Below are 21,822 nucleotides of genomic sequence, written 5' to 3'. Positions count from 1 at the left end.
ATTGGGCCAAAATACAGTCAATCAACGATAAACCAGTCCTACCATTGGTGCGCAATGATGTCATTGATTGGTGTCTTCAAATCGGTTTGTTTCAGTCAATATGTCCAGGGAAAAGAAACATCAAGTATGGTCGTGTTAGTAACAACCAGGGGATTGCAATGAAACCAACCATGACTGGATAAATGTTTGTTTAGTGTGTGTAAATTCAGAAAATCAGAAAATTGCATGGTTTGCTTTCACAGTAAAGCCTTTTTGAAATCTGACACAGCGGCTGGATTAATAAGACGTTCATTTTTTAATGACGTAAGGTACATGTATTTACAAGAATGTTTACTATAACAAATGGTGTATTTAGAATCTTAGCGCTCTGCAGTTTCACCGGATGTTGGCCTGGTTGGCCTGGTTAGCGTCTCACCTACCCTAGAGAGGCTAAACTAGATGATAGGAACACTGTGGACAATTTTCAGCAAGTTGCAACCAGGAAATATAGAAATAAACACTTTTCCATGAACAAGGTCTAAATCATGTTTGATTCACTCTGTAAGTAAAACATTTTGCAGTACTGTTTAAACTAGATGAAAGGAACATGGTGGACAATTTTCAGCAATTTGCAACAATGAAATACAGAATTAAACACGTTGCAACATTGAAATACAGAAATAAACACTTCCATAAATAAGGTATTTCTGTTTTTTATATTTAATAAATGTGACATTTTTTCTCCAAACCTATTTTCTCTTTGTCATTATGGGGTATTGTGTGTAGACTGATGATGATTTTTATTTATTTAATCCATTATAGAATAAGGCTGTAACATAACAAAATGTGGAAAGACTTAAGTGGCAAAATAAGGGGTTAAAGACATGTATCTCGCAGATATTTGACAGACACTTCAGAACAAACTTCCGTTAGGTGTTTGGGGGGACTGTTGTTCCATGTTGTGAATGTTATGCAATGTGTTAGTATGGGTTATAGCAGTATGGCCAAATAATGTTTTAAATAAAATAACTTTGGAATGTTTCTTTATTGATACTTCCATGTGTCTTACAGTTGAAAATTATCCTTGGTATAACCTTCTTAAAACAGTTCCATATAGCTTAGAAGAACCTCCCCCTCAGACAGGGCTTAGACTGTAAAACTATCTTTTGATCTTATGATCGGTGGGACAAGGACATCCAACCCGGCCAAACCCTCCCCTATCCTGGACGATGCTGGGCAAATTGTATGCCGCCTCATGAGTCTCCCAGTTGCGGCCTGCTGCAACATAGTCCAGGACCAAACCCGGATCTGTAGTGCGATGCAGAGCTGCGCCACTCAGGAGACTGTTGATACCTAGCACTACCTATTATGCTTGCTAGCGCCACTCGGGAGCCTGTTGATACCTAGCACTACCTATTATGCTTGCTAGTGCCACACGAGATGCTGTTGATACATAGCACTACCTATTATGCTTGCTAGCGCCACTCGGGAGACTGTTGATAGCTAACACTACCTATTATGCTTGCTAGCGCCACTCGGGAGGCTGTTGATACATAGCACTACCTATTATGCTTGCTAGCGCCACTCGGGAGGCTGTTGATACATAGCACTACCTATTATGCTTGCTAGCACCACATGAGAAGCTGTTGATACCTAGCACTACTTATTATGCTTGCTAGCACCACATGAGAGACTGTTGATACCTAGCACTACCTATTATAATTGCTAGCACCACTCGGGAGGCTGTTCATACCTACTAACACTACCTATTATGGTGGGTGGGTGGGTGGGTGGGTCGGTCGGCCATTCTACTGCCAATGTTAGTCTCTGGAGATTGCATGGCTGTGTGCTCGATTTTATACACCTGTCAGCAATGGGTGTGGCTGAAATAGCCGAATGTAAACTCAAGCTAACAACAAAATGTATTGGTTCTGCAATGTTGAAAATCCTATAAGGTATGGAGACCATCAATTTCAACTTATTTTAGAAGAAATAGGTTATTATTTAAGAAAAGTGAAACGGTGCCAATATGTTTATCTGCAACTGTATCCAATCAAATTCATTTAGCAATATCCAAATCATATATCAAATCCAATTCAAGCAGCAGTTTGGTACTCGGTCGAATGCCTTGACCAGGTCGATGAAGACGGCTGCACAGTACTGTCTTTTATCGATGACGGTTATGAAATTGTTTAGGACCTTGAGTGTGGCTGAGGTGCACCCATGACCAGTTTGGAAACCAGATTGCATAGCGAAGAAGGTACAGTGGGATTCAAAATGGTCGGTGATCGGTTTGTTCACTTGGCATACGAAGATTTTAGAAAGGCAGGGCAGGATGGATATATGTCTGTAACAGTTTGGGTCTAGAGTGTCACCCCCTTTGAAGAGGGGGATGACCGCAACAGCTTTCCAATCTTTGGGGATCTCAGATGATATGAAAGAGGTTGAACAGGCTAGTAATAGGCTAGTAATAGGGGTTGCAACAATTGCGGCGGATCATTTTAGAAAGAGAGGGTCATGATTGTCTAGCCCAGCTGATTTGTAGGGTCCATATATTGCAGCTCTTTCAGAATATCAGCTATCTGGAATTGGATGAAGGGGAAGCCGGGGGGGGGGGGGGGGGGGACTTGGGCAAGTTGCTGCAGAGGGTGCAGAGCTGTTGACCGGGGTAGGGGTAGCCAGGTGGAAAGCAAGCTCAGCCTTAGAAAAATGCTTATTGAAATTCTCGATAATTGTAGATTTATCGGTGGTGACAGTGTTTCCTAGCCTCAGTGCAGTGGGCAGCTGGGAGGAGGTGCTCTTATTCTCCATGGACTTTACAGTATCCCAGAACCTTTTGGAGTTTGTCCTACAGGATGTCAATTTCAGTTTGAAAAAGCTAGACTTTGCTTTCCTAACTGCCAGTGTATATTTGTTCCTAACTTCCCTGAAAAGTTGCATATTGTGGGGGCTATTCGATGCTAATGCAGTACGCCACAGGATGTTTTTGTGCTTTTCAAGGGCAGTCAGGTCTGGAGTGAACCAAGGATTTTTTGAATGGGGCATGCTTATTTAAGATGGTGAGGAAAACACTTTTAAATAATAACCAGGCATCCTCTACTGACGGAATGCGGTCAATATCTTTCTAGGATACCCAGGCCAGGTCGATTAGAAAGGCCTGCTCGCTGAAGTGTTTTAGGGAGCGTTTGACTGTGATGAGGGGTGGTCGTTTGACCGCGGACCCATTACTGATGCAGGCAATGAGGCAGTGATCGCTGAGATCCTGGTTGAAGACAGCAGAGGTGTATTTAGAGGACAGCTTGGTCAGGATGATATCTATGAGGGTGCCCGAGTTTACAGATTTGGGGTTGTACCTGGTAGGTTCCATGATAATTTGGGTGAGATTGAGGGCATCTATCTTAGATTGTAGGACGGCCGGGGTGTTAAGCATATCCCAGTTTAGGTCACCTAACATTTTTATTTATTTTACCTTTATTTAACCAGGTAGGCAAGTTGAGAACAAGTTCTCATTTACAATTGCGACCTGGCAACATTACAAACTCTGAAGATAAATGGGGGGCAATTAATTCACATATGGTGTTCAGGGCGCAGCTGGGGTCTGAGGGGGTTCTGTACCAAGCGGCAACAGTGAGAGGCTTATTTCTGGAAAGGTGAATTTTTAAAAGTAGAAGCTCGAACTGTTTGGGCACAGACCTAGACAGCAAGACAGAACTCTGCTGGCTGTCTCTGCAGTAGACTGCAACTCCACCCCCTTTGGCAGTTCTGTCTTGGCGGAAAATGTTATAGTTAGGGATGGAAACACATACATAAAGGCACTTTTCAGCTATGATTTTAGCACTCAGAATCCAGAATGGATGTGACAATGGGGCCAGCACAGGATGTAATACACAATTACAACAATCTACATTTTGTTCTTCTTGACTTGTTATCTGGTAAACTGCTACTATGTGTCAAGAAAATTGCCCCAATTAGGGGTTAGCTTACTCCAGTAAAAAAGGGCTGGTTTAGATTAAAAACTATTGCCCTGTGTCCCCGTTCATAGGGGAATGAGAGACTAGTCAGTGGTAGAATTGAGTTGCCACTTTATTGGCCCAAACACCTATAGACCCACAAGGTTGAGGTTACTCGTGGACAGTAATTAGTAATACAATGCATCAATGCAAAAAAACAATGTGTCTTCTAACTGTCGAAGAATAGGATCCGAAGTGTTAGGAAATATCTGTTCCCATATATACAAAGGAGGATGTCTCCTCATACCTCTGGCACTTTAGTCAGACTGCCAGACTGTTCACCACAGAGCCAATCAGGAGAGAATACATACAGGTCAACGGTGCCAATTGAAAGTCAAGGGGTGTGTCTGTGCCTTTTGGATTACTCTCTCTTTACAGAGAACCCCTGTGGTTCAAGTCTGCTCTGTGCATGTCTGAAAGTGACAGAGGCAGCAGCCAAGAGAGTTTTACACAGTATGTCATAAAAAAGTATTACACTTATGAATGTATGTAAAATGCTAATATGTATTAGATCCAGTACAATGGAATAACTAAGATATGAATTTGAATGCAGCGTGTTCCAATTCCTCCTTCTCTTTCTGCCCAGCAGGGTCAACCAAAAACACTTGGCCTGATGGTTCATGCAGATACTGGGGAAGCAATATAGAAATGTATTGATCCCTTAAAATGATTTTACTATTAAATGACCCATATCACAACCCTCATACCTCTTCACAAAAATGTACCTAAATCAATTTTGGAAAAAGGATTTTACTCACAAAAGACGTAGGAATTTATTTTCCCAGTTAGAAATAGTAGGAATTTATTTTCCCAGTTAGAAATAGTAGGCCATGCATCATAACTATTTTCATCAGAAAAACGAACCCTCAAATGCAATATTGCATTTTGTAAGTTGTCTGCAGGTGGCTTGTTGTGAATGCACTCAAATAGCAAGTCATTATCAGGTTATGTAAACTGAGTTCTAATACTCAACGTAGAAGGATTTGTCTTAATGTACAGTATATGAAAGTGATGCTATGAAAAGGATTCTATCATGATATCAAGCTCACTGTGACTGACAAATCACTGCCTATTACTATGATTAAAAAGCGCATATGAAACATTGTTTTTCATGAGGCCTACCTGTTCGCATTCCTTTAAGCACCTCTGTTCGAACACCTCTCCTGTCCTTGATACATACCACATACAGCCATTTGCGGATCTTTTCAGTGTCCCTGTGAAAGATAGTTACTGCGAGGATGGAACATTTGTTTGCTTAAAAAATTATAATTTAACACCCATGTAAAATGAAGGCCTGCAAAGTTTACAGATTTAAGTCTAATAGCATGATATGAATCAGTGTGCGTTATGAAGGTAGAGTCAGTGGACATTCTGAACCTTGTTTGAGGTCAGTAGGTCACATGACCAAGGAAATTCTTTATTGAAATTCTACATTTAGAAAAATGTATGTAAAACCATGTGAGATAAAAATGGACAAACTAAAGGGTGTGCTATGCCATCCGGTTAGCTACAGCCAGTTTTGAAAGTGTTTGGAGTAATGGTTAAAAAGCTATTGAAATTAGATTTTTTTTTATTTGTCACTATGTTGTCAGTCCCTAACTGCAGTTGGTGGACGTCAGGAAAACTAAAGGCGAATATCCATCAAATATCCAACCTGAAACTGTCTTTACCTCGGTTCTACTGAGGTGGCCGATTAGCTGTTACTGTTGAAGAAGCGTCCCGTCCACTAGATCATACGTCACACTCAGGCAGCATTGCCTGAAAAATGCACATCGCCATCTGCTGACTGGAGTGGGTAATGCAGTTCAGGGAAAAAAGTCTCACTTTCAACCAGTTTTCATTTAATGAATTTATATAACATTATATGAAACGTACATAGAGGGAAACATACATTGAATAAAGCAAATTCAAAGTGATAATTTGAAACATTTAAAGTTTACAAACCAATTACAAGCACATACACACACCAGTCCACTATGTGTGCTGAGTAGAAGGATTTGACTAAAGCAACATCATTTAATCCATTTTAGAATGAGGCTGTAAGTAACAAAATGTGAAAAAATTCAAGGGGTCTGAATACTTTCCAAAGGCACTGTATCAACTGTTTATTAACTATTTATTTTTCAACTGTATTTATGAAATTTATTTATTTATGTATGAACGGTATCCTTGACCAGGGCATACCCCCAACATGTAGCGTCCTCCGACCAGGGCATACCACCAACACGTAGCGTCCTCCGACCAGGACCCGTTGGCAGGCATACTATAACGTCTGGTAAAATATCTTAGTCTGGGGAGGATGGATGGGATGTACTGTAATGGGTCTGTCATGTAGCTTCAATCATTTGATCATAAACTAGGTTCAATTAACTGAAGGGGGGGCATGATAAATACAAAGAAACAAACAGGAAACTAGCCGCAATCAACCAGAATATCCGAATTCACCAACTCATCAAGACAGTTATATTTGTCATCAGAAGTTCTGAGAAACACGTCCATTCCCCTGTGTCCAGGTATCTCACCAAATCCCTGAAGTGACCAAAAGACACTAGGGAGTGTAATTTGAGAGGATTCTGACATTCATTCCATGTGGTGAGGAAAAACTAAAGATTAAAATAAAGTTGACTTCAATCAGGAAAGATAATGAGTGTGAATAACAACCCCTCCAACACAAACACACTTTTTTCTAAATGTCCAATATAGAATGCTCTGCGCAAGTACTATATAAAAACCTCACGATGCAGTGTTCTACTACCCAGGTCTGGTGTTGGAGGTCATTCCACAATCTGTGTTCTACTACCCAGGACTGGTGTTGGCAGTCATTCCACAATCTGGATGTATGTTATTATGTTTATTCAGATCTCTTAAATCAGAATATCTCTTCCCACACTGATCACAGCTATAAGGCTTCTCTCCTGTGTGGGTTCTCTGGTGTGATTTCAGGTGACCTGACTGAGTAAAGCTTTTCCCACACCGATCACAGGTATAGGGCTTCTGTCCTGTGTGTGTTCTCTGGTGTGATATCAGGTTGTTTGACTGAGTAAAACTCTTCCCACATTGATCACAGCTATAAGGTTGCTCTCCTGTGTGTGTTCTCTGGTGTAGGAGTAGTTCCCTTGAAGTGATAAAGCTCATTCCGCAGTCAGAGCAGTGGTAAGGCTTCTGTCCTGTGTGTATTCTCTTGTGTGCAGTCAGGTTAGCTGAGGTAGCAAAACTTTTCCCACATTGATCACAGCCATATGGTTTCTCTCCTGTGTGAATTCTTAGGTGTGATTTCAATGAATATGATCGAGAGAAACTCATTCCACACTGAGAGCAGCTATAAGGTTTCTCTCCTGTATGGATTCTCTGGTGTATTGTAAGTTCTGATAAAGAAGAGCATCTCTTTCCACATTGATCACAGTTGTAAGATTTCTCTCCTGTGTGAATTCTCTGGTGTACTTTTAGTGAATCAGATCTTGAGTAACTCTTCCCACAGTCAGAGCAGCAGTGAGGTTTCTTCCCCGTAGGTTTCCGCTGGTGTTCCTTGAGGTGTTCTGATCTGGAGAGACTCTTCTCTGCGTTGTCAGCATCATGATGTTGTTGAGGCTCCCCAGAAGATCCACGATAGTCAAGTCTCTCTCCTGTGTGAACATCAACGTCAGATAGTCAATAGAGTGAATGTTAAATGTTTTTACACACTTTGACAATTGTCTTCCAAGTCTGTTTTTGGTCCACCAGCCAATGCGGCAGGTAGATGAAACCCCCCCCACAAAAGACGAATAAGCTTTGTAATGTTTCTAAAACCAGAAATGTATTAGTAGTAAGAAGTAATGTGGGATATTTGCTCCATATAATGTTTTTTTTTTACCGTCTCTTTTAACCAATGTGTTAAAATAATTCATTTAGATACAATAGTAATGATGAACAGTGGTACAACTGAACATCAAGAATCACCAACGTGCCTCCATAACACATCACTACACACCACACTGTCCTGACAGATAAACTGCTGATCATTACCCACCACACTGACAGATAAACTGCCGATCACTACCCACCACACTGTCCTGACAGATAAACTGCTGATCACTACCCACCACACTGTCTCACTACCCACCACACTGTCCTGACAGATAAACTGCTGATCACTACCCACCACACTGTCCTGACAGATAAACTGCTGATCACTACCCACCACACTGTCCTGATAGATAAACTGCTGAGTTTATGGCTCTACGCTGACATTTATTACAAGGAGTACATGTGCTCCTAAGTTAAGAACGCACAAATACATTTAGGAGCACACGTATTAGAGTGTTTTAGAAGGTTTTGTGAGTGTTCCATGTTCAATGAAAGTATTGGAGCATTAGGGCCGTTAACGTGGTAACAGGGCGCTGGGTGTCTGTGATGTGTTATTTTGATTTCCCACTTGTCTTCTGGGCAAAACACGCCCACTGAAGCTGAAGTGCTGCGATTGGTTACTCACCGCTAATCTCGATAATACTCCTGATTGGCTAGCTGAAGAGAGCACCAGGCTCCATGATATAGCTTGCTTGCTAGGTGCGTTAATGCCAGAGAATGATAAAGGCCTCTAGTGGCCAAAAGAGCGTATTAGCATGGGCAGAGCCATTGAGGGCTTCCACCATTTTAATGTAGGCAACTGGGTGGGACTTCCAACTTCAATGGCTGATCCCTCCTGGTAGACCCTGTTGGAGTCATGTCCTACCATCAGGAGGGATCAGCCAATCATGATGAAGAAAATTGACTAGTTTAAAATGGATATTGTCCATGCGGTCACAGACTCTATAATGGCACAGATATAAAGATGAGTCCTCTATCCATCTCTATGGTTGCAGCCTTCCTACTAGAGACCACTAATAAACTCAGAGGGGTCAGGCAGACTGATTTATTTTCTCCTTGCCGACAGACACAACATGTCTATTATAAGCATTCTACCTATGAAATACTTACTTTGGAGAGCAATGCGTTTTATAGCTTTCTTCCCCCTTAACAATAAACACACAGATCAACACCTCCACTGGCTCAGCTGGTTTATACGAGTTCCTAAATTGCAGTTCCTTCCAACACTTATGGAAGCCAAACATCCCATCTTTCAAAGGAAAAATGTCTACCTTGAAGTTGCACACAACAGTGGCAGAATATAGTAGCAAATGCAGTAGGCCCTGTTACATTCTGTCCACCAATACCACAGCCATTCATGACTGATCTGAGACAGCAATGCCACTCATACAACAAACACATTTTTCATTTAACATGTAAATTATATATATATATATATAAATTATATCAAACTAACAAAGCATTGACACATTGACATTTAAAAACGTAATTGGATCAATTTATTTTGCAATGTCACATGAATCATGAAATACATACTGTACATTCATTATGTGGATCAATCAACTGTACAATATTCCATTAGTGCCGAAATAAATACTTAATAAATACAGACTCTGCTCCCACAAGGTTCTAGAATCCCTGACTATCTCAACTCTGACCCTAAAAAAACTGCTCTGGGAGCTTCTGGTAGAAGTGCAGCATTGGTCTGTTGGGAGTGGGTCTTTTCTATGGGGTCGGGGGTTTCGTCTTTCATCTTGGGAAAACAAGTTAGACAAAACAGACCACTTTTGAACAACTTTTAAATGGAAGAAAAATAATATGGTGACGTCAACATGACATGGATCTGAATAAATAGCCTCATATATTAATGTCAAACACATTTAGCCTACAACTACCATGATGCTCTAGGGCCTTTATTTAGGATTTTGGGAGACTTTAGTCACTACCACAGTGTGCCAGGCTGTCAAGGGCTTTACTCACTACCACAGTGTGCCAGGTTGTCAAGGGCTTTACTCAGTCCGACTTTCTTCTGCTGTCTACGATGTATATCCTCCAGGTTCATGTTTACTATGTAGATCAGTTGAGGACCAGTTCTCTAGGTACATGTCTACTATGTAGATCAGGTGAGGACCAGTTCTCTATGTACATGTCTACTATGTAGATCAGGTGAGGACCAGTCCTCCAGGTTCATGTCTACTATGTAGATCAGGTGAGGACCAGTCCTCCAGGTTCATGTCTACTATGTAGATCAGGTTAGGATCAGCTCTCCAGGTACATGTCTACTATGTAGATCAGGTGAGGTCTTCACTTCAAAACACAAGTCATCCATCCGTGAAGCATTGAATAGCTAGCGACTCATTGACTCTGTAACCTAGCGTTGAATAAAAAATACCTAGCTAGTGCCTAGTGTTGACTAACAAATACCTAGCTAGCTAGCTAGTGACTCATTCACTCTATAACCTACCATTGACTAAGAAATACCTAGCTAGCTAGCGACTCATTCACTCTGTAACCTAGCATTGAATAACAAATAGCTAGCCAGCTAGTGACCCATCCACTCTGTAACCTAGCGTTGAATAACAAATAGCTAGCTAGCTAGTGACTCATTCACTCTATAACCTAGTGTTGAATAACTAATACCTAGCTAACTAGTGACTCATTCACTCTGTAACCTAGCGTGGAATAACAAATAGCTAGCTAGCTAGTGACTCATTCACTCTATAACCTAGCGTTGAATAACTAATACCTAGCTAGCTAGTGACTCATTCACTCTATAACTTAGTGTTGAATAACAAATAGTTAGCTAGTTAGCTAACTAGTGACTCATTCACTCTGTAACCTAGCGTTGAATAACTAATTCCTAGCTAGCTAGCTGGTGGATCATTCACTCTGTAACCTAGTGTTGAATAACAGCTGGTAACTAGTTTACCAAAACAGAAAATAGGACTCAGAGGATATATCAACATTATGACATTGTCTGTGTCCTATCTGAGTCCTCCATCTTCACCAGCTGATGGGGAAACCATCTGAAGTCAGTCTGGTCAGTTTCACGCTCTGATTTCAGGGGCAGCAGGCAAAGCGCTCGAAGGCAGTCTGGCAGGGCTAACGACCAGCAGCCAATCACAGCACTTCATCTTCAGTGGGGGCGTGTCTTGTCCAGAATACGAGCGGAAATCAAAAAATTACGCGTCTGTGATTGAAAGACGAGAATCTGACGTCTCTTCACCAGCAGCAGACAGCAAACTCCAATATTGAAAAACAACAATGATAGCACTTTATGTAGCTAGTCCCCCCATTTGGAGAAGTCATACGTCTTTGGAAAAATAGTCAAACCGTAAGCTTGTGAATACAAACATGTTGCATGCACTTGCAGGTTGTGTTTTGCCCATAGGAACTGAATGAACGGTCATTTTGAAGTTACTTTTATTTTCAGTCAGAATAGAAGATGTTTCTGAACACTACCATGATGCTTATGGATAATCATGAATGAATTCATGATGAGTGACAAAGTTAGATGCACAAAGATCAAACACCCCCAGCTTTCTCACTCATCATTCATGGTTTTTCTTAGTCATGGGGCGATTCCACGATAGGACAGCCATGCTTTTTACATTTAAATCAGAATCAATGTTGACCGAAGTGGGCAACCCACAACTGTTTCGGTAATAGGATGAGGGATGTGGCTGGAGAAACGTAACCACTGTGGATCCAAGGACCGACCATCCATCCATCCAACATTATAGTTTTACTCTGTTGTTAGGATATAGGCTACAGTGTTTGTTTCCACATTGTTTACAAACATAGGAGTAAAACACCCTATTTTGGATTTGATGGGGGTGCGAAAGTTGAATTTAGCATTTATAAGTTACTTTGTTCAACAATACATGGCATTGGTATATATAAATGAATGTAGGAAGTGCATAATGCCGTTTTAAAACCACAAATCAGTTCAACAACTGCAGAGTTTGTGCCCGTTATTGAGATTAGTACGTAATAGTGTTTATCTGACCTCTCTCCTCCTCTTCTTCCTCCTCTTTCAATATGACAGTTATCGCTCCCTCCTCCTCACTCTCTACTTCTATTTTTACTGTGACATCCTCCTCTTCTTTCTCCTCTTTCACGACAATGTTCAGCCCCAGAGCTTCTTTCTCCGTCCAGCAGACCTCCTCTTCTTTAACGAGTGAGTAGTTTAGGGAGCTCATGGTCGGGATACTAGCTAGCCAGAATTAGCGGCTAGTGTTAAATTAACGAGACAGCTGATGTAGCTGACTACCAACAACAACGTAAATATTAAATCAAATGGGGCAACTGGTAGATACGAAAGAAGTGGGCTTAAAACATGGTGACTAATATCAACCGAAACAGTCTAAAGAGCTTGAATCTTTCGGCTATATTGGTTCACTAGCTGCTGAGGTGTCGGACGAGCTGTTATTGTTGAAGTGTCCCGTCCACTAGATTATACGTCACACGCTGGCTGCACCGCGTAAAAAAACAAAAACAACTTTGTCATATGTTTTTTTTAATGAATTGGTGATCCACAGTGGCTACATCATTTTTTTACACTCATAAATTCATTATATGTACCCATTGATTATTGAAGAATATAACTTGTCTCATGAGTTTTGTTCAACTGTCGTACCTCGTCAGAACCCAAACTATAAACTACTCGGTCGGGCGTTGGATTTGAGCCTGAAGGTAGAGTGGCTTTCTGCTCCGTAGGCAAACACCTTGTAGGTCTATAATATGTCATGTTTTACTCGTACCTCAACCAGCATTGTGAATGGTTAGGAAAGAATATGTTATGTTTTACTCGTACCTCTTCCTGCATTGTGAATGATTAAGAAATAATATGTCATGTTTTACTCGTACCTAAGCCAGCATTGTGAATGGTTAGGAAATAATATGTCATGTTTTACTCATACCTCAGCCAGCATTGTGAATGGTTAGGAAATAATATGTAATGTTTTACTCGTACCTCATCCAGCATTGTGAATGGTCTCTGAGACGGTGACATACACGGTGATATACTAGACCATGGCAGTAAATCTAATACTTAGGTATTTTTAGTCATGCATGAAAGGTCTGGGGGTGGTTCTGTGGTTATAAGTTACTGACCTTGGAATACATTTCTGCCCATGCTGGCAGGGTCTGAATCAAACCCAATGTCCACCTGGTACACTGGCAGGGTCTGAATCAAACCCAATGTCCTCCAGGCACACTGGCAGGGTGTGAATCAAACCCAATTTGAATGAATTGTCAATGAAGCATAATTTGTGCCACACTCAAAACAAATGTTAACTCGGAACTATGAAAACTTGACTTCAGTGAGTTCAAGACAACTGGGAACTCGGGGAAAAAACAAGCTCTGACTGGGAAAAAACGTTTTGAACAGTCATCCAACTCGGAATTGTACATCCGGAACTCGGGCCTCTTTCTAGAGCTACAAACTGAAGATCACTGACATCATCAGGATCCAACCTTGTTTTTTAACCCAGAGTTCCCAGTTGTCTTGAAATCACCATAAATCCAGAAAATGACAGATGTTGATGACAACATTTGCCCACGAAGGACAACTTCCTGTTCAAGTGAGCACAGAACAACACAGTGAATCCAAAAATATCTTGCATGCTGCTGCATAAGTTATGTAATATGCCAGGGAGATATGTATACTGTAGCTAAGAAAGTAATACTAAGTGAATCTTTTGTAGTAAGCTATTAGTAGCCCATGTTTCTCACCATAATAATTCTGTCTATTTTCCCCTCTTAATTTTGCCTACTGTTCTGACTTGGTGGTGCACATGTAGCCTATAACCTGTTTTAGAGAAATGTAATCATTGAATATTGTAAGAGCTTTCATTGTCTGCTTATATGCCCCTTTTATTTATCATACAGTTCTGACTTGGTGTACAGGGAGGACACTGTAAGAACGGCCCATGTTCTGAATTCTGTCACTGTACATTTCAAAAGTGCTAAACAAATAGTTATATTGACTACGTCCGTCCTAGCTCGCCCATGAATATCTAAATCAAAATTACGGATTGCCTCTTATCCCCTCGTCGTCCCCTTATGCCATAGTTTGTACATCTCAATTGTCATTAGAAACCACGTGTTTAAGCAAGTTAGCCAAATCAGCTATGTTATTTTAAAAGCAGTAATTGAGGCTGAATGCAATGTTTTGCTGCCAGACAAGGCTCTACTTATAATCAGGTGTAGCAGTGGTAAAATGTTGGGACTGCTGTTTGGACAGCTTTATGTAGGCCCTAACAGTTTGTGAGCACCGTTTGTCACCGTTATAGTGCAATTAATGTATTGTTCAGTGTTGAAAAACATGTTTGTTTTTTTCCCCCACCAAGACTTACATGCTAAAATCACCACTGATCCTCAGTCTTCCTCTCCTCTGAAGACCCAGTGAGGGTGGAGCTCAGTCAGAGAGCTGTTGAGGGACTGGTTAGGAAGAACACTTCTACAGCCAGAGAGGGGAGAGGTCACACATGGTTTAGATGGTAAATATTTATGCCCCCTTAGTGGTTTATCACAGAAGCAAAAAGGAATATGTTCCATCATCTATGTTGATTTACATTTGTGCAAATTGTCCACTGATATTGGTGCAATTTCTCAACCCTTTTGGCTGTATGAAAGTTAATTTCCCCTCAGGCACACACATTTGTTCTTTGATATTATGAAGGTCATTTGTGTCTGTAGAAAAGGCCCATGGAGTTGGTGGAATAATCCTTTAATTCATTGCCATTTACTCAGCTGGGCCAGGGGCGCTTTAATTAGGTCAGGTGGAAATGTCCGACAGATCTCAACTCCATAAAAGGAGGAAATTGCCATCGCCTGATCTCGCTGCTTTCTCTTCCTTAACTCCATCTGATCCAGAAGTTCTGTGCGTCCATGAATCCACCGACTATGTTACCTTTCATCTGAATTATCTGTGGCGATCGGGAGAGTGGGCCATTCAGTTATTGTTAATAGTTATTACCGCGGGGCTTGGAGCGCAGCTTCAAACATATTGTGTAATGTGAATTGTCAATGATCACGGCCCTACGGATCCTCATAGGCCAATTATGCAATCGATATGGTTCATGTGTATTGAAATTAATTATATGTACACATGAAGACAATTGAAAGAGTGAAATGAGAAACGTCATTGTTTGCTAACTGATTGACTTTGATAATGGGGATTATAGATTGTATAACCATTCCCTGGATGTATTCTTTCATGATTTATGATAAATAGTTAGGAGCCTAAATTACTCACGGATGATTACTATTGACTTCTTAATGAACTGGACTGTTGAATTCCCTAAATTATGTTAATAATGAATGATATGATTTGATCTTTGATTATGAATTTGATTGGATACATGTTATTTGTTTCCTTTGTGATGCAGCACAGACTACTCAGTAAATATACCACTTTATGGTTAAAGGAATTCCTGCCTCAGTCTCATCCATTCCTCTGTCACCTGACACGTGACCACCTGTTCACCTTCACTGTCAGTCATCCTACCTGTCCAGCTACCCACACAGATTCCACTAATCTTTCAGTGTTAAATGTACTTTTCCCCACTCATTCACACCATTTCTTTATATTGCTTATGCATATTCAGTAGCCTGACTGCGTCAAAGGCCCATCCTGGTAGATCTGAACCTAATGCAGCTTGGAGTGATCAGATGACAGAAGTCACATTTAGGTGCCAGGTGTAACTGAGGCCATAGATGCTCCATATCCATTACTTTGAGTGTTTTATATAATATAACTAAATGTGTTTCTGGGTTGCAGGGGCAGTCAAGAAATGGAACAGCATGGCCACAGAACATGACATAAGCAGAGCTGTGGGAGACCACCTCAAGCCCCTGGTAGAGCAGGGGGTGGTTTACCACTCCAGCAGGCTTGAAAAGTGGGATTGATCTGTTTGATCAATTTGATTGTTTGTTTTCTGTAGTTGAATCGTTTGACATATTGTCGATTTAAAAAAATGCACTGGATTGGTTGAAAAGTGACACTAAACTTACGAACCATGCACTATTTTGACAGTGGGAGAAATACTGAATTTATACTGTTTCTCATAATAAGATGGACAAAGATATGTGTTGCTTTTGCACATATTTGTAAATTGGTTTAGCAAGAGTCTGTTGATTGGTCGGTCATTGGGTTATTTGTTTTGCAATATGTTCAAATCAAAACAAGCTTTATTTATACAGCACATTTCAGACATGGATGCAACACAATGGCTTCGCAGGAAAATATTGAGCACACAAACATGAGGATTAGAAACAGAAGATTAACAACTGAAAGACCAATGAGCATCCTCAAGAAATGCCATTGATTAAAATATTAACAATTGCATGCAATATCCAACCCAAAATATAAGCTTGTTTTACTCCATTGTTTGTTGTTACGTTCCCCAGAAAGAAAACCAGAAATGGCCCTTAAATAGAAGAGGGAATTAATAAAGAGTCACTGACAACAACCACAACTAAACAGGTGGGGTTCTGATAGACACTATGGGGGTGTCCACTGAAAGTTGACTAGTAACAACAACTGAGACATAAAAAGACACCCCCCATGAGACCCATTAAATCTGCCCAAGAAGCAGACAAAATAAAAACCCACACCAAACTTAAAAACAGGAAGCAAACCAAAAAAAAAAAAGTGGTGGTTAAAATAATTTATTACAATCAAAACCATTCATACTATTACAAAATCATAATTCTCATTCATTCTTAATTAATTCTATTTACAAAAACATCAAACAAAAACAAACCTCAGGGGAGCATCGTCCCTCCCCATCATACCTAACCAATACCTAACCCTTTCCCTATCTCTCCTTCCCTAATCTATCCCCTTACCAAACTCACTCTAACACTCCCAGCCCTAAACCCCCTTTCCACCTCTCCCGTGCCGCATGCTTCCCCCACTTCCTCTCCTCCCTCTTCATCTTCCCCCTCAAATCACCTTCCACCCTTCTCACTATCCCTTCCACCCCCAAATCTCTCCCTGTCTTGACTAAATTCTGCCTGGCTTCCCACAGTCCCCTTTTAAAGAGACTCATGAGAAGCCAGAGCAGAAACCTGTCCCTATCCGTTCCCTTTGCTCTCCCTACGCCTCTCTCTAGCCTAGCCCATGTCAAAACAAAATCACTCCTAACCACACCTAGCATCACCCGTGCCCTAGCCCAGACTAGTCCGGCAAAGGCACAGTCCCAGAAGGCATGGCGCACAGTCTCCTCCCTGCCACAAGAGGATCTTGGACAGGTGGGGGATTGCACCAAACTATACCGGTACAAGATGGCACGTACCGGCAAGCGCTTATGGAGGACCAACCAATTCAGGTCCTTGAGCCTGTTGTCCAGGCCCCGCGCCTGCACTCCCTCCCAGACCACTGACGAGATGCCCGCTACAGGCGCAGGACTCCCTGCCTGCCTGACCTCCTCGTACAGGTGCCTGTGGTCTAAACCTACTCGGGCAACTTCAACCTCGGGGTGCGCACGCAGCCACTTGGCCGCATGGCCAAAGTGCCACGGCAGCTGTTCCGCCCGAGGACCCGCGTTAGACCACACCATTACGCTTCTCGCCTTATACGAGAAGAACACCCGCAGGAGGTAACCGGACGGGTGTATAACCGGACGAGCAAGCTCCGTCAACAAGAAAGAAACAAAAATGGCGTCCAGCTTGAGGGGGAAATGTGGTACCCCCCTACCTCCCTCCCCGATGGGACAGATCATGCGTGCCCTGGCGACCCACTCGCACCTGCCACTCCACATAAACTGAAACACAAGCCTCACTAGAGGCCTCCTCAGACAAGCCGGCAATGGGTAGATGTATGCCAAATACAAAAGAGACGGCAACACATCCACCTTTAGGACCAGGACTTTGCCCATAATAGACAAATACCTAGCCTTCCACATTGCTAGCTTCCTCTGTACCACTGCGATACGCATGTTCCAGTTTAGCGTCGCTGAGCCGGAGGTCTCAAAATGAACCCAGAGAATCCTCAGGGCCCCTTCACAGAGAGATAACCCCCCAGGCACATCCGTTCTACCGTGCCATCTTCCGAAAAACTTGACGGAAGACTTTGCATGGTTCAGAACTGCTCCCGACGCTCGGGTGAAATCCCCAAAGATGGCAAGGGACCTTGTCAGGCACGAGTCCTTGCACAACAGCAAGGAAGTGTCGTCGGCGTACTGCGTCATCTTAACACGCAGCCCACCACTTCCAGGGATCAACAAGCCTTCCACCCCTGTGTCTGCCCTAATGGCAGCCCCCAGAGGCTCCATGTACAGAACGAAGAGGAGAGCCGAGAGTGGGCATCCCTGCCTGACCCCAGACGAGAGGTCAAAAACGTCACCTAAGTGACTATTTACACTAACTCGACACCCCGCTCCGACATATAAAGTACGGATCCATCCTATAAACTTCTCCCCAAATCCTAATCTACCTAACACCCTGAATAGAAAAGATCTATTCACGCGATCAAAAGCTTTCGCCTGATCTAGCGCTGCTACCATTAAAGGCAGCCCTCTATCTTCAACCCAAGCGATGGAATCCCTGATCAACTGTAGGTTCCATCTTATAGAGCGGCCCTCTACCCCGCACGTCTGATCCTCGTGGACGACGTAGGGAAGGGCTGTGCGCAACCGGTCTGCTAAAACCTTTGCAAGAATCTTGTAATCTACACACAGCATGGTCAATGGCCGCCAGTTGCCAAGGTCAGTTGCTTCCCCCTTCTTATAAAGAAGTGACAGCACACCAACAGACATTGATCCCCCCGGGACCCCCGTCTCGAGGATGGCCTTCAAGACTTCGAGAACCACTGGTCCAAGTATACCCCAAAACTTGAGGTAAAACTCAGGCGGCAGCCCATCCATCCCAGGCACCTTCCCTTTTCCCATCCTCCTAAGAGCGCTCTCAACCTCTTCTAGTGAGATCTGGGCCTCCATCACGTCTCTAATGTCCTCTGGCAACCGCCGGGACAAGTGTTCTAAAAACACGTTTCCCTGCTCTACATCTATTTCCCTTTCCTTAAATAAACCTTGGAAATGATCAGTTGTCACCCTGACCATTTCCTCTGGTTTACTTAATATACTACCATTTTCTTCCCTAACTCCATGCATTACCTTCCTACTCTGCCTGGCCCTAACCGACTTAAAGAACATAGCGGAACAAGTCTCATTATGTTCTAGAAAGCCACTATGCGCACGCTCCAGGAAAGCTTGAGCCTTCTGCTCCTGCAGCTCCCTGAGCTGCGCCTTTAGGGCTGCGAATCTCTCCCAGTCAATCGACCCGCCGAGGTTGCCTGCCTCGTACTCGAGTTCAATTAACCTTTGGATACGATCCACCTCCCTCCTTTCCTCCCTTTTTTTCCTTCTACAATATCCTATTATAAAAGCCCTAATCCTCACCTTAACTAAATCCCACCACTCTAACACCCCCTTGCACATGGACCGGAGGCCGTCAAGCCTCCGAAAGAAACCAAAAAATGCGTCAACGAAAGCCTGCTCCTCCAGTATATCCCGATCTAACTTCCAGTACTCCCTACCGAAGAGGCAGACTGGCGACCCCACCTGCAGGAACACCCCGTCGTGATCCGTGAAGAAAACAGGCAACAGCCGCCCAGACAACTGACCCAAAGATCTGGATACAAAAATGTAGTCGAGCCTCCGCGCAACCCCCCTGGAGTTGCGCCATGTAGGACCGACCATTGCCGGAGTAGTGTGCAGGCCACCATCAACCAGACCATGGCAAGCCATTAGCCCAGAGATGGCACCTGCACTGCTATCACCGCCTACCCCTAAATCTATATTAAAGTCTCCTCCTATCACCAAGTGCCTGTTTGTAACACACAGGGGCGCCAGACAGTCCACCATCTCCCTCCTGTCTACCGCCACCTGTGGCCCATACACCCCAATTAACCTATATCTAGCTTCTCTAAACTTAACATCTATCCCCAAAACTCTACCCTGCATTATTACAAAAGTGTTCTCTATTTTAACCTCTCTATGCCCACACAAAATCCCTACTCCTGTTGAGTGCACCCCTCCTATGCCCCAAAAAGATTCCCCCTTATCCCACTCCCTCTTAAATCTACACACATCCCCACCATCCCTCAAAAAAAAAAACAGAAATCAAACCCCACACCCTCTAAATAACAAAAAACCGCCCTCCTTTTAACATTATTCCTTAACCCCCTAACATTTAGACTAAAAAAAGAAACAGAACTATTCATTTAATTATTAACAACAAATAAAAAACCAAAAAACCAAAAAAACCAGGAGACTCACCCGATGCTCCCCTGGTCCATCTCCACCGGCGGGGACGTCCTCTCCTCTCCTGACGCCCCCCCGTCCTCCATCCCAACCCATGACCCAGGCAGTGTGTTGGGTCCTCCCTCCCCACCCACCATCCCCCCCTCCCTGTTTGCCTCGGGGCTGCATGTAGGGGACCCCATCTCCTCAAACAGGAGTTGGGATCCCTCTAGCAAACAGCCCACCGACCCCTCACTGGAGTCATCCACTAAAATGCAAGGGGCTGAGGCAAACCGGGAGGTCAAATTACCCTCCCCTCCCACTCCACTCTCTTAGCCCCCCCCTCCCCCTCCACACACCCCTCCCTCTCACTTCCTGCCAAGCTCCCCCTCTTCATCCCTTTCTTCTTTGGTGAAGGAGGTAGCGGGGAGACACAACATCCCATCCCCGCTAACTCCTCCACCAAATCCCTCATTTCGACCTCGAGGAAGCCTGGCAGGCTGTCCCCCCACTCCTTCCCCCCATCCCCTCCCCTCCTCCCTCCTTCTCCGTCACTGTCCCCGTTCCCTCTTCCACTCCTTCTCGTACCACTGTCCCCTTCTCCCTCTTCTCTGCTCCTCCACGTTCTTCCACCTTCTTTTTAATCTCTCCTTTTTCCTTCTTTCCATCTTCTCTCCTCTTTCTTTTCGCCTCTTCCTTCTTCCCTTCTTCGTCCTTCTCCGTCCTTTCCCCTGTGCCATCCGTACAATCCGCATGCGTCCTCTCTTTCCTCCCCCCATCCCCCGCTCCCCCCCCACCTGCAGACGCGTATGACCTGTGACGAGCCGGGCAATCACGCCACAGGTGTGCTCTTGAGCCACACCCGTGGCAAGCCTTGGGCTCGTCACATTCCTTGGCCTCGTGCTCTTCCGACCCAAAATCGACACCTCTTGGCGCTGCACGAGGCCAGGATATGGCCGTAGGCCATACAACGCCTGCAGAACGGGGGCTGACGGGCATAGTAGAGTGTTCCCCTGTCAGCCCCCAGGGAGAACATCGCCGGAGGATGGAGGTAGCCATCCACTCTTCAGGGACTCCCTGAGTAACGCCTGGAACCCTCTCCTCCCATTCCAGAAACCCAGGGAGTCCCTGAGGTACCTCGCTGAGGAGACATTGTCCATGTACCTCCCCAGAAAGGCCCTCACCTCTTCATCTTTCACATGCGGATTGTACATGGTTACGGTGACCACCCTGAAGTTGTTCTTCGCCAGGCTGGTCACCGCATAATGGCACAGGGGTCCCGTTTTCTCCGCTTCCTTTGCCATCTTCATAACTTCGTAATGTTTTTCTTCTTTGTGAAACGTCACATCGAAAGCCTTCTCATTCGGGTTCCCTTGAAGGCAGAGCACTTCCTTCACCTCTATCCTGAGGCATCCCATCAAAATGGTCCTTCCAAATGTCTCTCTACTCCACGGCTCCATCTCCTTTTCAGTCCAGGCAAATCGTAAGGTATTTGCCATACCAATCCCCGGAACCGATCTTGTTTGCTTGTATTGATTCATTTAAAAAAATAAGCTCTCTTCAGAAAGAAGCTTCAACCTGAAATGAAAAACATCTTTAACCAAAAAGGTGGATTGACTAAAGGTGTTGATTCTCCACATCTATCAAGACAACTGGAGCACTGGGCCAGACACTCATAAATAGAACCTGGACCAGCTCAGGTGAAACACCTTCCCACTAACGAGATGGACAAGCCAGCA

General features: G+C 43.5%; 1 protein-coding gene across 1 annotated transcript; it reads right to left on the bottom strand.

The window, feature by feature from the left end:
* Positions 1-5,558: 5,558 nt before the first annotated feature.
* On the bottom strand, positions 5,559-21,387 carry LOC109866156 (zinc finger protein 239-like). The gene is made up of 2 exons (XM_031800150.1): positions 21,268-21,387; positions 5,559-7,634 (listed from the first exon to the last, which is right to left on the bottom strand). Exons 1-2 carry the CDS (start codon positions 21,385-21,387, stop codon positions 6,786-6,788), a joined length of 969 nt encoding a protein of 322 aa, XP_031656010.1. The 3' UTR covers positions 5,559-6,785.
* Between the last annotated feature and the right edge of the window lie 435 nt (positions 21,388-21,822).

Source organism: Oncorhynchus kisutch, linkage group LG21 (genome assembly GCF_002021735.2).
Source record: "Oncorhynchus kisutch isolate 150728-3 linkage group LG21, Okis_V2, whole genome shotgun sequence".
Taxonomy (NCBI): Eukaryota; Metazoa; Chordata; class Actinopteri; order Salmoniformes; family Salmonidae; genus Oncorhynchus; species Oncorhynchus kisutch.
The sequence above is the reverse complement of the archived record's forward strand: the minus strand, read 5'-3'. Positions and strand labels throughout refer to the sequence as shown.